The sequence below is a fragment of the Vulpes lagopus genome, chromosome 11 (assembly GCF_018345385.1).
Source record: "Vulpes lagopus strain Blue_001 chromosome 11, ASM1834538v1, whole genome shotgun sequence".
In the NCBI taxonomy this organism is placed as follows: domain Eukaryota; kingdom Metazoa; phylum Chordata; class Mammalia; order Carnivora; family Canidae; genus Vulpes; species Vulpes lagopus.
In genome coordinates this window covers 62638289-62654829 of record NC_054834.1, presented here as the reverse complement: position 1 = coordinate 62654829, position 16541 = coordinate 62638289, and the positions used below count along the sequence as shown (strand labels likewise).

At 42.3% G+C, this 16541-nt stretch overlaps 2 protein-coding genes across 10 annotated transcripts in view; one reads left to right on the top strand and one right to left on the bottom strand.

Moving 5' to 3' along the window:
- The window catches only part of BTBD18 (BTB domain containing 18), a 39169-nt gene that overhangs the window by 6913 nt on the left and 15715 nt on the right, over positions 1 to 16541 (bottom strand). The window contains exons 2-6 of the mRNA XM_041722380.1: positions 1978 to 2153; positions 1499 to 1682; positions 1031 to 1374; positions 730 to 931; positions 473 to 586 (exon numbers count right to left, since the gene is read on the bottom strand). Coding sequence (XP_041578314.1) covers positions 473 to 586; positions 730 to 931; positions 1031 to 1374; positions 1499 to 1682; positions 1978 to 2153 — 1020 coding nt within the window. The remainder of the gene's footprint in view (positions 1 to 472; positions 587 to 729; positions 932 to 1030; positions 1375 to 1498; positions 1683 to 1977; positions 2154 to 16541) is intronic.
- Positions 2027 to 16541, top strand: part of CTNND1 (catenin delta 1) — a 51792-nt gene continuing 37277 nt past the window's right edge. For 8 of the 9 annotated variants that reach the window (XM_041723161.1, XM_041723154.1, XM_041723157.1 and 5 more), the window contains exon 1: positions 8164 to 8433. The gene's annotated coding sequence lies outside the window, so the exon portion shown is untranslated. Of the gene's footprint in view, positions 2181 to 8163; positions 8434 to 16541 lie in introns of those variants that run through there. The other variant, XM_041723152.1, reaches the window with a different exon arrangement.

Here is a 16541-nt window from a genome sequence, read left to right as displayed (position 1 = left end):
GCTATTGTTACTCTTACACCTCCTTCATTCACGTTCCCACTGAAACTCAACGCCTACAGTGCTGACAACCTATATTCTCTCCCTGGGCAACAACACACTTCTGAGTTCCACAGGTACCATCCTCAATTTAACACTTTTAAAGAAAACAATACTGAATAGAAAATTCTCTAGGAGGTTGTACACACCTCCTTTTCTTTGAGCTCACTCTTATCACACTAACCAGCAGAGGGTGCACAGTAGAGAAAACAGCTGCGGGACCGGGTGGGAAAGTCTCTCAGAAATAAGGACGCTGCCTGCCACTCTTGCTTCAGATGTTCTTGACCAAAGTGAGCCTAGTGCTGCCTGGAAATTAGCAAACGATTTGGCCTTTAGGTTGGTCACACTGATTCACGACCTGGCTAACGACGGAGCGGGGATAGTTTGGCACTCTACCCTTCCTAATACAAGCCACATATTCTGAATTCAGGCTTACTGTGTTTCCAGCTTTTTGCACTGAAACCCCCACACTCCCGCACAGCTGCTGTTCCTTTCCTGACATGCAGTTTTCTGTCAGGTGGCACCGAGGATCTGAACAGCTCCCGTCAAACTATCAGGAAAGAAGAGAATGGAAAGGTTAATGAAGAAAGGGTAGGCTCAATTCCAATTTCAGCCAGAGAAGGGGGGGGTGGGGGGCAGAGGATGGCTCTTGCGAGGCCCCACACATAGGCTCCGGGAAGCTTCCCAACCCACCAGCAGCCGGCCTGGCCCCGAGACCCGACCTGGACGAGCTGTGCAGTCGGAGCTGCGCTTGGCGACCTCTCGGTGCTTGGGTCCTCTGTCCAGCCTGCCTTGCTTCCTCCCCAAGTCCAGCCTCGCGCGGGGAGGTTTAGCAAAGCAGCGCAGGTGCGCCAACGGCCTGAGGGTCTCCCCGTCCAGGGCCGAGGAATCGGGGCTGGCGGAGAAAGCTGGGCTGAAGCTTCAGGGCAGGCCCTGCAATGCTGGGCGTCCCGCACGCTCCGGGCGCCCCGGCCCAACTCCTTTCAAGAGAGACCTCTCGGCGCGAAGGTTTCTGGGAATGGAGCGTGGGGACCCCGGAGGCCCGAATTCAGGGCTCGCCGTCACCACCAGCCGAGGCCGCACGGGCTTTGCAGCCACCCCCTGGCGCCCTCGTACCGCCGTGGGCCCCGCCAGCCGCTTGCACCGGGAGGCGGTGACAGCGAGGGCCTGAGGCCACGCGGCCCGCGCCACACAGCTCGCGCCGCCGTCCTCGCGCACGGCGCGTCGCGGGGCCCGACGTCCTTCCTCCTCCCCCAGCCCCCCTGCTGACGTCTGCCCGAGCACGTCATCCCCATTGGCCGAAGGCTCGTCGGACGGCCAATCACAGGGGCCGGAGCACTTTGGGCGGGAGGCTAAGTCTCGAGCGACTTGAAGGCCGCGCTAAGACGGGCTGCGAGAGGTAGGCGGGCGGGCCTGCCGGGACGGGTCCTCCCGGGGGCTGCCCTCTCCCTCGGCGCCCGACGAAACCCCGGTGAGAAGCGGGCGAGGATGCTCCCGTAGGGCGGCTCCCGGGCGGCTGCAGGACACCACTTTGAGGAGGAGGAGGCTGCCAGTAAGTGGCCCTGGCCTGTGAGAGCGCTCCAGGCTTCCCGGAGGGCTCCCCTTGCGCCTCGGTCGGGCCTCTCCGCCCTCGAAAGCTCCTCAGGCTAGGGATGTTCGCCAGCGAGGCCTTGGGGTTAGTGTCTGGGTTTAGGCATTTCAGAGATTCCAGTCCCCCCTAAATCTCCGAGACCGGGCGTGACCGAGGGGGTTGCAGTACTTCCCGTGCGGAGCGGCCTCCGGTGTCCTTCCAGGGATGATCTAGTTAGTGCACTTCCTGACTGGAAACTATTTTCAGGGATGAGGTAAAAAAAAAAAAAAAAAAGGTAAGTGATTTCAGGATTAAACATTTAGAGAGAATGTCAGCCCACATGACATATGAACCCGGACATTGGTTCTTACCCGTTGTATGTGTTAGGACCTGGGGCCTGGCTCCCATGGGATGCCCCGCCACGGCTCTCTAGACGAAGATGGTCAAGGCCAAAGCCACCGGGGATGGAGTGCGGTGAACTAAAGCCGGGCAGCTGCCACTGAGGCCAACGGGAGGCAGAACCGAAGATGCTCGGGAGAAGGGGAACCTGCACAGAACAGACCAGAGTGCTGAGGTGAGCAGTGCAATGCGCTCAAATAGGTCTCTGTTGGTATCTAACGTCTTTTCCAAGAGGCTTTGAGGGGTATGTGGATGATACTATAATTAAATATGTTTTTAAAATATTTTATTTATTCATGAGCGACATCCAGAGAGGGGCAGAGGCACAGGCAGAGGGAGGAGCAGGCTCCCTGTGGGGACCCCAATGTGGGACTCGATCCCAGGACCCCCGGATCACGACCTGAGCCTAAGGCAGACGCTCAGCCGCTCAGCCACCCAAGCGTCACTGTAATAAATTATTTTTAAAGAATTTGAGAAGGTTGATTTAAATATGGGAGGTGGGGTAAATTTCCAGGCAGGTAATAATTTTCTAGGCTTCTGTTCTCAACGTGGAAAAAAGATCAAGGAACAGAAGACATTTTCGGCTGCAGTTAATGTTTTGAAGGGGAAGCAGTTTGTGAAAGGACGTAAAAGCAGAAGGAGGACACACGCAAGCAAAAAAAAAAAAAAAAGGCAGAGCAGTGTTTATGGCATCTGTCATAAGAAAAATAGAAATATTATATCCCCCTATGAATTTATTGTTATTAGGATTATATTAATTTTCAAGAAATAGAGAGGACTCACTTCTTGGTTTCTTTCATTCATTCTTTTTTAAAAAAGCTTTTATTTATTTATTCATGAGAGACACAGAGAGAGAGAGAGGCAGAGACACAGGCAAAGGCAGAAGCAGGTTCCTCCCAGGGAGCCCGATGCGGGACTCAGTGCCGGATCCTGGAATCACGCCCTGAGCCACCCAGAGACCCCTCTTTCATTTCTTTTCTTTTCTTTTCTTTTCTTTTCTTTTCTTTTCTTTTCTTTTCTTTTCTTTTCTTTTCTTTTCTTTTCTTTTCTTTTCTTTTCTTTTCTTTCTTTTCCTTTTCCTTTTCTTTTTTTTTAAGATTTTTTATTTATTCATTTGAGAGAATGACAGAGAGGCCAAGCAGGAGGAGATACAGAGGGAGAGGGAGAAGCAGACTCCCTGCTGAACAGGGAGCCCGATGTGGGGCTTGATCCCAGGACCTGGAGATCATGACCTGAGCTGAAGGCAGGTGCTTAACCATCTGAGCCATCCAGGTGCTCCCCGCCTTTTTTTTTTTTTAATTCAACACCATTTAGATAAATTTTGTGATAGTGGAATTTCTAAAGGGGATGATAAATGGCCATCCTACCAAGGGCTTTAAAAATGACAAACATTTGATGGTAATGTGTAGCCACCAGAGGGTAGAAACGAGTAAAAATATTTTGTCTTCCTTTGTATGGATAGCAAGTGCTTTTTGGAGTTGATTTTTTTTTTTCCCGTTTCTTCTCCTTGGCATTTATGGTTTTGGCTATTTTAGGAGTGGAGACAGCACAGCACTCAGCCCTACATGATAATTTTAATATTTCTTTTATTTTTATTTTATTACTTTATTTTTAATATTTCTTTTTTTCTTTTTTGAATTCAATATTATTTCCCAACTCTTCCCTAATTTTTTACTATTATATCATATCTTTGTATGTTAAGCATGTGATGGATGTTGGAGGGGAGATAAAGTTTGAGAGTTGTAAAACTGAGCACTGAATGTAACATTCATTCCGTTTGTTAAAAACAAAACAAAATCAAAGAAGGGACGCCTGGGTGGCTCGGTGGTTCAGGGTCTGTCTTTGGCTCAGGTCATGATTCTGAGGTCCTGGGATGGGGTCTCCATTGGGCTCCCCGCAGGGATCCTGCTTCTCCCTTTGCCCGTGTCTCTGCCTCTCTATCTCTCTCTCTGTGTGTCTCTTATGAATAAATAAATAAAATCTTAAAAAAAAAAAGAGGAAAGAAAAAAAAACCACCTCAAAATAAAAAACCACCTTATTGGGGATCCTTGGGTGGCTCAGCGGTTTAGTGCCGCCTTCAGCCCAGGGTGTGATCCTGGAGAGCCAGGATCGAGTCCCACATCGGGCTCCTGGCATGGGGCCTGCTTCTCCCTCTGCCTGTGTCTCTGCCTCTCTTTCTCCCCCACCTTATATCTCTAAACATATCCTTAATCTGTTGACTTCTCTCTATTTTTACTGCTACTACTGTAGTTAACTCCATATTACTGCAACTTGACCTTCAAACTAATTTCCTTGCTTTCACCCTTGCGCCCTCTTTAATCCATTTGTCATATAAGATCTTTTCAAAATCTGAGTTAGATCATGTCACTCTGCTGTTGAAAACACTCACAGACTTCCCTCTACCTGAGAATAGTTTAATCAAATCTCTAACCTGTGGAATTCTTCATATTTCTACCATTCCCTCCCTCATTTTGATACTGTGCTGGATCCCACAAGTTTCAGCCTCACACCTGGGGGCTTTGGCATTAGCAGTTACCAGTGCTCCTATATTCCTATGTTGGCTGCTTCTTCCCATTCATATTTCAACTTAAATGCCAAAGTCTCTGGAGAGTTTGTCCTTGACATCCAATGTAGCACAAGCCACAAGTCATTCTCATCAGTCCATTTTAAATCTCTGCTTAGTGTTCCATCTGACATCTTTTTTATTTTTTTAAGATATTATGTATTCATGAGAGACACGCAGAGAGAAAGGCAGAGACATAGGCAGGGGGAGAAGCAGGCTCCACGCAGGGGGCCCAACTTGGGACTTGATTCCAGGTCTCCAGGATCACACCCTGGGCTGAAGGTGGCGCCAAACCGCGAGCCACCCAGGCGTCCCTCATTTGACATCTTATTTATTAATCTCTCTCCCTCCACTAGAATGTAAGCTTTCTGAGAGCAGGGAACTTGTCTACTTATTATATTTGACATCTAGAAGAGGACCTGGTTCAATGTAGGTGCTCAAAATAACCCAAGTGGAACCTATCTTTTTACTTTTGGTCACCTGAGTATAAACAGTTTTTCCCCTCACTGATTGTTAATCTTTGTGATGCTCTATTTGGAGAGAGCTGTTTCAGATAGATTTAAATTTTAACAACTTTTTCACCACTGAGTTATCTTTTCTTTCAGTTTTTTTTTTAAAGATTTTATTAATTTATTCATGAGAGACACACACAGAGAGAGAGAGGCAGAGGGAGAAGCAGGCTTCTTGTGGGGAGCCTGATGTGAGACTCGATCCCTGGACCCCAGGATCATGACCTGACCTGAGCCAAAGGCAGACGCTCAACTACTGAGCCACCCAGGTGTTTCCCCCCCCTTTTAAAAAGTAGGCTCTACACCCAATGTGGGGCTTGAACTCACGACCCTGAGATTAAGAGTCAAATGCTCTACCAACTGAGCCAGCCAGATGCTCCCTGAGTTATCTTTTTGATTTGCATAGAACTTTATTTAAAATTCATTAATATAAATGACTTACCCAGAACTACATAACTAGTAAGCCAAGAGACTTCATTCACTCATCCATCCTTTGCTAAATGTGAGACATTAGGCTGAGCTCTGGGGATACACCATGATCTAGAAAGATACCATTCATGTCTTCATGGAGCTTATCTTCTGGTGAGGGAGACAGGAAAGCACATACAAAAGGAAGGCAAAATACTTGCAAGTTTTTAGAGATGATGTGAAAGAAAGAAGACCAATTTATCTCTAGAAGATAATATTCTTAAATGTGGCTCAAAGAATTGATGGATCAACAAACATTTCTTTCTGCTTTTTTTCCCCCAAACATTTCTTTTTTTTTTCTAAAGATTTTATTTATTTATTCATGAGAGAGAGAGAGAGAGAGAGAGAGAGAGAGAGGCAGAGACACAGGCAGAGGGAGAAGCAGGCTCCATGTCGGAGCCTGACGCCGGACTCGGTCCCAGGACCCCAGGATCACGCCCTGGGCTGAAGGCAGGGGCCAAACCGCTGACCCACCCAGGGATCCCTCCCCAAACATTTCTTGTGCTGGTTGTTTTCCTTTGGCAATTATCTTTGGCTTTCGAACATGCTATGCCTCGAGGATCCAGGCCAGGAATATTAGATGGAAAGTAGAGGTAGAAGGTGTGATAAGATAGTAGGAGAAGATTCCTAGATTGTTCATTTCTCTGTTAAATGTATTCATTCCCCAGTCTAGTTTGTTTAAAGCCCATCAAACAAGTGCTGTGATGCCTTTTTGAGAGAAGTCCTTTTTTTGGCCACATAAAACCAATATGAGGGTCTGTGGGTCTGTAGACAGAGTATGAAGAGGTGCATAATGATTGGATCAGCCTGATTAGAAGGGCTCATCATGCTGAGGAGGAGTGGAATTCTAGTTTAGATAAGGAAAGGTCAGATTATGGTTAATAAGTGTGACTTTAATGTATTAAATGAATAAATGTAGCACCTTGAAAGCTAATGAGGAACTTGGCTTTTATCCTGGCCACAACAATGTAAGGTGATAGAAGAAGCTTGGGCTTTGGAGTCAGATCGATGTGGGGTTCACATTTTAGCCAGATGATCTCAGGCAAGTTTCTTCACTTCGTTGAGCCTCGATTTCCTCATTTGTGAAATGGTAATAGTACTACCTCCATGATGTTGTTTTAGAAGTTAGAGATAATGAGCACAAAGTGCCTTTTACATGATAGATGCTCCACCATTGTTTGTTATTATGGGGCATTGGTGAGCCACTGAAAGTTTGGGGGCAGGGTACATAGAGGTAATAGTAACTCATTCTTAGTGAGTTTCTAACCAAGTGCTGTACATTGTTTTAAGAACTTCATGTGTATTTTAATTCTCCAAAAAGTTCTGTGAGAGGAATATAGTCATTATCCCCATTTTACCATTAAGGAAACAGAGACTCAGAGAGGTTATATAATTTGTCTAAGATCACATAGTAATACCTCTACTTAAGTGTCTTTGCAGAGGAGGAAGGTTTGAAGCCAGGCAGACTGACTGCAGAACCTGTGCTCTTAATCATTATTCTAGATTATGAAAACTTTATGAAGATTCATTTTGCAGCATTGTACCGGATAGAATTTAGATTTTTTGGTGAGAAAGAAAAAGGAAATTTTCAATTTATCATTATCATCTTTGTTTAGTAACCGCTGAATGACCAGAAATTACTAGTCTTTGTCAAGCCTGTAAAAAAAAAAAAAAAAAGAAAAACCCAATCTCTGTCCTTCATGGCATAACAGTGTGAGAAAATAAGGATAATTCTTAACTCAGGAGAAGAATACCTATAATCCTTTACTTGGGTTAAATGTAAAAAAGAGAATTATGAACTGGATCATCTTGAGCTGAAGTGCACAAAGAAACCAAATTTGCCTAACATGAGACTTGTTTTTTCTTACACATGCTGTTATCTCTAAATATATATATATTGCTTGCTTATTGAATTCCATTTATTTTCCCCCTCAAACCACATTATTTTGATTTGGGATCAAATGTGAAGACAGTGATTTTCCTCAACACCCCAGTGGCTTCAGCCTCCTTCTAAAGTATAGACACTAAAAACTATTAAGTCCAGGTATTTATTTTTTCTCATTGACTCTAATGCACTTAAACCAAAACAATGAAATCGATAGTTTACCTGAGTTATTCCTACCACCCCAATCAATACATAGAAGTCCTATTTCTATGATTTTTCTCTCCTTTTCTTCCTATCTTATTTTGGGAAAATGCTTTGGGATTGAAAGCAACACACCATATAGCAGGCAAATAAAATCACCTCTTCTCTTATTTCCCTACCCGGAAAGGAAGGGAGAGAGAGAGCAAGAACCCCACCATCAAAGAGAACTGAAGCTTAGGCGTGCCATCCTAAAAATCCCTTGTTCTTTTGCCCCCCCCCCCCCGCCCCCGGAGCTCTGCAGCAATTCCTCCGAGATTGTGTAGTCTCCACTTTAAATATAAATATATATATAAAACTTCCCCCTGTCTCTTTCTCTCCTCCTCTCTCCTTTTTTATTTTTTTTAATTTCCTATAATAAAGTTTCCTATTGGATAAAATCAGCTCCCTGATTTATGCCTGGTTCCTATTGGAAGTTCTCAGGGGCTGACATCACTTAGGAAAGCGAGGGGGTAGGGCTGCTAGATCAGTTTGTCACCACCCAGGCTCCCTAGCCTTTGGCTGGGTGCAACTTCCATTTTAGGTGTTGGATCTGAGAGGAAAAAAAAAAAAAAGAGAGAGAGAGAGAGAGAGAGAGAGAGACTGAGAGAGAGGGAGAGAGGGAGAAAGAAGAGCAGGAAAGATCCTGAAAGGAGGAAGAGGTGGCGAAAAATCAAGTACCTTGCTGGATTTGTCTTTCTCAGCACATTGACGAAGCCTTGGGTTTCTTTCTTAAAGGACTGATTTTTAGAAGTCCACATTTGAGGTGTGTGCCTTTTTTAAAAAAATGTGGTACAGACGGGTAAAGGAGGAGAAGCCAAGTCGAATTTTTGCCTTACGGTAACCAGAGGGAAGTTAAAAACGAGAAAATCTGCTCTGCTGACGGGTGACTTTTAAGCAATTATTTTTTCTTTCTACTTACTTTGGGGAATTTGGGTATTTTATTATCTTAAAAAGTATTCAAGACCCAGAAACAAACTTCTAGGTTTTCAAAGGGGTGAGAGCAAATTTACATTTACATGTAAATTTACATTTTGGTGTGTTCTCTGATTTTATATTTTTTCTGGTGTTAAGCTAACAAACTTCTATTTTCAGAGCCCAAACCAAAAGTTCGTTTTTGTGGCATGTTGCGTGTGGGTTGGGAAAGGAATTTGTCCGGGTCAGAAGATGGTTATACAGATGGCTCTTCATATGCTTCAAAACTTTTTTTTACGCACCCCCCCCCCCACCCCGTTATCATTAGATTTGTGGAAGTGGAAAGTTGCAGTGAGCTGTGCAGCTTTAAATGGTGTTTTTTCCCCCCAGAGAGTTTGAACGGCCCAGATCAGTTTCAGCTCTGCTGTTCCTGGGTGGATCCCTCTTTTACTTTTCCAGGTGCGGTGGGTGGGAGCCTCCTTCTGCTAGACGTAGCCTCCCTGCTTCGCTTTATAAAAGAAAACGAATGGATCCATGTTAACCAAACAGCTATTCCTTCCTTCCTAAGACTACCTATGATGGCAGAGATTTGTGGAGGTGTTGTAGGTTTAGTTTGCAAGTACCATAACGTTTGGTTTCTGTGCTTCAAGGGATAAGGAAATTCTAAACATGCTTTTTCAGTTCACCTCAATAAAGTGGCAGCGCACCTGGAAATATTTTCAGCTTTGTGCCCTCTGAAAGGGCCGTGGATTAAATCAGGTGAGGCTAAGAGAAAATACTCAAAGCAAACTTTAGTGTTTAGAATGCATTTGAGAAAGCATAACAGGAATTCTTATTTTTAAACCAACTGAAAGTTGTTTTTTGGAGGTGAGTTTGTTTGGCTAATTTGCCGTGAAATCAGAAATCTGTAAGAGCTGAAGGCCCATGCCTGCTTTCACATATTTAATCTTAAGATTTGTTCTGATTTTGTTTTTGCAAATACATTCTTGCAAAAGTACTGTTTGTAGATAATTATATAGCCAACTCATCAGTATCTGAAAACTGAGTGTTCCCTTCTTTCTCTCTTTGAAAAATGTGCTGAAATTTGGTCTGAAAATTATAGCTGGAATAGATTTTGCCCTGATTGTAACAAGATGGGCCTTAATAGATAAGCTGCTCTTTAGCTTGAAACTGGTATGTATCTTTAATAATTCTCTGGTTTTATGCCCCCCCCCCCGCTTTTAGACCACAACACTTCCTTGAATTTCTTTTCCAGAATGAGAGTATTTCTTGAAAGATGATTTCATCCTTGTGAGGTTGTGGCTTCAGAGGAAACAACTTTGTTCCTTCTTTTAATATAATCTATGTGAGGGCTACAGTAAAATTTTGATGTCTGGATCTCATAATTATAGCAAGTGCAGTTAAAAAGAAAAGACACAATGTCTACAATCTGTCGGGTTGTAGCTCTCATTTAATATTTTCCAAATTTTCTTTCAAACATTTTCTCTGCCTTGACTCCATCCTAGGGGAGGTTTCTTGGTGGATCTTTGAAGGGTTGGTCATGTTGCTGCCAGAGTGTCGGTTTCCTACTCAACCTTTAGGGGGAGGGATGAGGGAATCCGAAGAAGGAGTACAAAGGCAGTTTGAAAATAGGTTCTGGATGACTGAGTGGTGGTGATTTGGGTCCAGCTTTAAATACTGGGCTTTGTGTAGCTGCAGTGAGCATCCTAGTAACTAGCGTCCAGGACTATTTCCACGACTGAGGCTTTGTTTTGACTGGTGTGTACTATAGAGCCTTTTGGTTGATAAGATGGAAGATCTGTCTTTTACCTCACCTCTACTAGTTCTTTCAGGAAATATAAGGGGTGCAAATAAGTAAATCTTTTTTGTTTTGTTTTGCTCCTCATTTTGGTTTTGTGGTAAACAATGACAAGTATGAGTTGTACAGATTTTTCTTTTTTTGTTTGACTACTATATTCTGTTGGTTTCTTTGTTATATGACTAAGGTACCGTCTGTGTATTCCAGGTGGGTGTCTCTTTTGGGTGGTTAGAGTTCTAGTGCCTTTCTTAGGGTTCCAAATTATGGAGAGTCACAGGGACTAGGTATGTTCTCTCAGTATAAAAATTGAGACTATTGGAGACGTTTTTTAAAAAAAAAAACCGAGTAATTGCAATTCAGCCTTAGGTTTATGAGGTAGTTGCTCTCTAGGGATGGGTGAGACAGGATGGATGCAAATAAATTAAGCATAGATCACTATTCAATTGGAATAACAAAATGATTAGCTCTGTATAATTTATTGCTTTCTATTTTAGTACGTGATGGTCCCCTGTTACTTCCAGCCCTCTCTCCGCACCACCCCCTTGTTGTTTTTTTACTGCATGCTAAGCATTTTGCATAAACTATTTACTTAATTTCCCACAACTGTTTTTTTTTTTTTTTTTAAGGAATGTGAGCCTCAGAAGCTGAGGTTTGCTGAAAATCTCACTGCCTGTAAGTGGCCAAGGCCAGGATTAAATCCTCGTCTGACTAACTACAAAGTCCATGGACTTAACCACTAATATACTACCGTTCTCCAGAGAGAACAGAAACAAGAACTAGAACTAAAATGAGCGCTTGCTAGAGGCAGGAGTGTTTAATTTTGCAGAGGGCCAGTACCCACTTAGATTTCCAACCCCCTGCATGTTGGGATAATATATGTAAGAAATCCATTTTCCATAAATCCCATAGGGAGCTGAATATGTTAGAATGGATATTATCTGTCTTTAAAACAGGGATCTTCCCATATGCTCATCGCTGCTGTTGTGATATCTTAAGCTTACCGGAAATGCCTCCAACTTTGATTATCAGTGAAATTTCTTCTTCAGACGATTGTCAGGCATGTGGTTTGGAATGATCTTGCCAACTTGCAGGGAGAGGCTTGTAACAGTAGCCCAAATAATATTTATTGCACTGTGTTAAAATTGTCTACTTATTTTTGTTTCTATTTCTAGACTGTGAACTGTTTAAGTGTAGATGCTATGTTAACTTCTGTGTCCTCTTAGCACTTATCAGTGTCTGGTATATACCTAGGTGTCAGTAAGCCTTGGTTAAATAAGGCACTTGATGGGAATCACTGAGGGACTTTTGTGGGGAAGGCTGAAAGGAAGTTGAGATAGGAAGCAATACAAACTAGATTAATGAAATCACAGTATGATTTAGAAACTTCTGTAGACTGAAGTTTCGACCTTTCTCTCATTTTTAAGTAAGGTTTCTGGAAATAATTGAAGGTTTAAAATTTTACTTAAAAAAATTCTATTTTCTGGGCAAACTGTCCAAAGAACAGTATAAAAGGTCAGGGTCCTAATATTTCATAATCTAGCCAACTGTTAACTTCAACCACCCAAACCTTAAGTATAGCCGTTGTCTAGGGTAGAGGCCCTGCTTACCTAGAATTTACTAGGGCAGCAGCAGCGAAGTATTGCTGTCAGACATGTTGGAAATGAATGGTTTTTATACTAGTAAATAAAAACATAAAAAGCTTGAGATGGTAGTTTTGAGCATCAGTATTCCAAAGAAATATGTTTGGATATCATTGCTTTTTTTTGTTGTTGTTGTTGTTTTAATCGGTGCTTCTGGCTTGAAACTTCTGGAGATTTTGTTCACCAAGTGTATTGGGAAGTTTATGAATTTAAGAACCCAAATTAATTTTCTTTCTTTCCTTTCTTTAAAGATTTATTTATTCATGAGAGACACAGAGAGAGAGAGAGAGAGAGAGAGAGAGAGGCAGAGACATAGGCAGAGGGAGAAGCAGGCTCCTCACAGGGAGCCCAATGCAGGACTTGATCCCTGATTGAGGCAGCCCGATGTGGGACTCGATCCTGGGTCCAGGGAGCTCGATGCGGAACTCGATCCCAGGATCACGCCCTGAGCCAAAGGCAGGCGCTAAACCACTGAGCCACCCAGGCGTCCCCAAATTAGTTTTCATGGTAATTTAGAACCATAGTAACCAGGAACTTGCCTAACGGAATGATGTGTAGGTTATCAGTATGTGATTTCATGTTCTCTTCCATTCCACAAGGATTCAGATGCCACGAAAGGCTGAAATAGGGATTGCTCTGCCTAAGTGCAGCTGTCTGCAAGGTTTCCAGTGGAGAGCATTGATACAGCCTGGAAGCATTGGAGCATTGGAGCATTGAGACCTAGCGAGGAGGGAAGAACTGATATTATGGTTAGCACTAATAAGGGGAAAACAAGGGTATGGATAGATTTGTACTTGGTTACATTGTATAATGTATTTTTGGGAGGAAATGTGCTCCCTTTTCTATTTGGAATTATGTGTTATTTGTTATTAAATATTGAGCATTGACAATGGAGCCCACATTTAGTGTTGTGGCTCAGGGACAGTGTTCCTCCCCCCCACTTTTAGGTCCATTTCCTCTCCAGTGAGTCCTGCAGTCTGACTGAAGTTTTGTGGGCAATTCAGATCAGGCATTTAGTGGGAACATTATAAGGATTGTTTTCTTAAAGCTTTCTTTGCTGGCCAACAGGTAATTTGGTCATTACTTTTATAAAAGATATCCCATTATATGATGATAGCTGACTGAAAAGAGAATTTATAGTCTAAGAGTTCCACAGATATGGAGAGGCAGGGTAGCATAGTGGTTAAGAGCATGGATCCCTGGGTTAGTCTACTCAGGTTCAACTCTTGCTCTGCCACCTACTAGCATATAACATTGGGCAAACTGTTTAACCACTCTATGCCTTGGTTTCAATTGGTAAAATGAGGGCAGTATTTATCATAGAACTGTTGTGATGCTTAAGTGATTTAATATATGTAAAATTTACAGAATGGTGCTTATGATAATGCCTTGTAAATTTTTGCTGTTAGGATGGATGCTTTAAATGAGTTCAAGTATCATTTGTCTGTTGGACTAAATGCCCTTTTAAGTTCTCTTAAAACCTTATATTCTGTGATACAGATGCTTATATTAGGGAATAAATGGGCTTCCTGGATGAGTAATCTAACTTTTTTTTTAAGTTTTTTTATTTTTATTTTTAAAAATGTATTTATTAGAGAGAGTATGTGTGGCAGGGAGGCGCAGAGGGAGAGGGTGTCTTAAAAAGACTTCTCATTGAGCAGGAAGCCCGGTGTGGGGCTCCATCTCAGGACCCTCAGATCAGAACCTGAGCTGAAACCAAGAGTTGGATGCTTAACTGGCAGCACCCACCTAGGCGCCCCTAAGATTTTATTTCATTTTATATTTTTTTAAGATTTTATTTATTCATGGGAGAGAGAGAGGCAGAGACCTAGGCAGAGGGAGAAGCAGGCTCCCCTGAGGGAGCCTGATATGGGACTCCATCCCTGAACTCCAGAATCACGCCTTGAGCGGAAAGCAGAGCCATCCAGGTGTCCCTAAGATTTTATTTTTAAGTAATCTTTATATCCAAAGTGGGGCTTGAACTGAAAGCCCCGAGATCTTGAATGCTCTACCAACTGAGCCAACCAGATGCCCCAAGCTAACTGTTTTTTTAATGGGGGAAAAAAGTGTCTAAGCATAGGCAAGTTTGGGGAGTTATTTGGGCAGAGCTGTCCAAAATATAGGAATGGATAACTTTTTTTTTTTTTAATTTTTAAAGATTTTGGTTTATTTGACAGAGTGCGTGTTTACAAGCAGGGGCAGTGGCAAATGGAGAGGGAGAAGCAGGCTCTCTGCTGAGCAGGGGACAGCTTTGGGACCTGGATCCTAGGACCCCAGGATCATGACCTGAACTGAAGGCAGATGCTTAACCAACTGAGTCACCCAGGCGCCCCGATGGATAACTTTTAATAAAGTACAGTGAGGCATCAGTGGGGGAAGAGAAACAGGTGGCAAAACTTGAATATCTTACAGTAATTTCTTCAGAGACTTGGAGACTTTAGAGAAAAAGCCACCGAAAAGGTTTCTCCCATGTTTTCTATCTACAAGAGACAGAGCTGTAGCATCCAAGGGTAAACTTTATTTAATTTTGCAGAGAATGGGCTGGGAAAGCTTTGTTTGGCCTTATTATTTTTGACTTTGGACCAGATTCTTTACCTTGAAGTGTTGTCCAACCAGGATTTTGTAGGATAATATTCAGCTATGAATGGTTGTACAGGAAACTACATAGAAATGAAGGCAGGCTTTTACTATCCCTTTTCTTGAAATAAACTTCCCTCTTTTATGTTCAGGAAACACCATTCTCTATTTTCAACCCAATGGACATTTGTAAAACTGGGGCGTGTAGAAATTTTGCTTCCTATGAGAAGTGTGCTTCTAAGAAAGAGATTTGCTCTTGTATGTGGAAAAGGCAAACTGTGGCCTGGGGAAATATATATGTGTTAGATGCAGCCTTGCCTGGAAACTTCAAGGTTTCTGTTAGCTGAAGGTTTTCCTTCTCGTCATACCGACCCATGAAACTGGTGTTCTGAATTGTATTTAAACTAATTTCTGTTTGGCACTCCATAGCCTTCCAACACAACTCCCAACCCAGCTCTTTACATTTTTTTTTTTTTTAAACCCACATTCCTGTCTACTGCTCTTCCTACATTTTCTCCTTTTTGTTTGCTTTCCTGATTTATGGTATCCCCTGTCTTTTCTTTTGAGATTGGTGGTCTTCATGGGCATTGCTTTGCCTTGCTATCACTTCATAAGAAAGAAGTTTCTGGTTCTTATCATAGAATAAATTGTACTTATGTGCTAAAGGTACAAGTATTAGGACACTGCTTGTGCTTTTTTTCAGTTAGATCCAGATTAAGATAAATTGTGATTCAAGAAGATCTCTTCTAGTAATTTAGATTATTTTTTATCTTTGATTTTCAGATTTCATGCACATATACCAATCGATTACTCATTTTGGTTCACTGGACAGTAGGGCAAAAGAAATGTACTTTTCCGAGAGTAAATTACCAATTTTGTGTGTATGCTTCCTGCATTGTTCTGTATTGGAATGTAGTAGCACATTGAGAGATTGCTTTGTGGCATGAAAAGATTTTTGTTTTAGGGAGCTTATATTTTAAGAAACCAAAATATATTCTGATGGTTGAGGACATAAGACATTGTAATAGAAACTAGGTCAACTTTTCAATACTTCCATCAAAGCACCCAGTTTCCATTTCTTTGCAAGTGAAGTGAATCTCATTGAAACAAAGTGGTTGGTGTATATTCAGCACACCTTTAAAATAGAGTAGTCTGTTTTAAAGGAGAAATTGGTGCCAATCTGATTTGTTTCCATTGTGTTTCTGTGTTGGAATGGAGGAAGTTTTGTAACCTCTCTGCTGTTCTGCTGTCCATTGACTACTTTGTAAACCAGGGCAGAGTTAGCCATTTGAATGTGTACCCTGCTGAAAGTCAGGCTACAGGAGACCCCAGCAGATGGGTCTAAGATCACAATTAGGAAAAAACGTATAGAAAGTTACATTAAATGGAAATGAAAGATATCATTAAGTACATTTCTATAATTATCATCACAGATCTTTCAGAAAGAGGGCTCCCAGCAGTAAGTTAAGAATCTTTCTACTCTTTCCTATTTTTATTTCTATAATTTGCCGCCTTAGGCTATTTTAAGAAAATACGACAGCATTCTTTCTTTGCCCCATTCTGTTATCTTACTACCTTACGTGAGCTCTTAATATATATGTAAAAATATCTGTTTTGCAACCATCCATAAGGTTCAGAAGACGTATATAACCTAACATATTAATTGAAAGTGAAGTGTCAGGGTGCCTGCCTGGCTCAGTGGGTGGAGCATGCGGCTCTTGATCTTGGGGTTGTAGGTTTGAGCCCTATGTTGGGTGTGGAGATTACTTAAAAATAAAAAATCTTGAAAAAAAGATTAAAGGGTGAATTTTTTTGCATGTGTATGTCACTCTCTTGGTATAGAACTTTATAGCTAGAAACTTTTTTCGCAGGGGAGGGGCAGGATTTCTTTACTCCAAATATTTAGTTGTAACAATAGAAGAGTATCTTTTAAATCTTCTAACA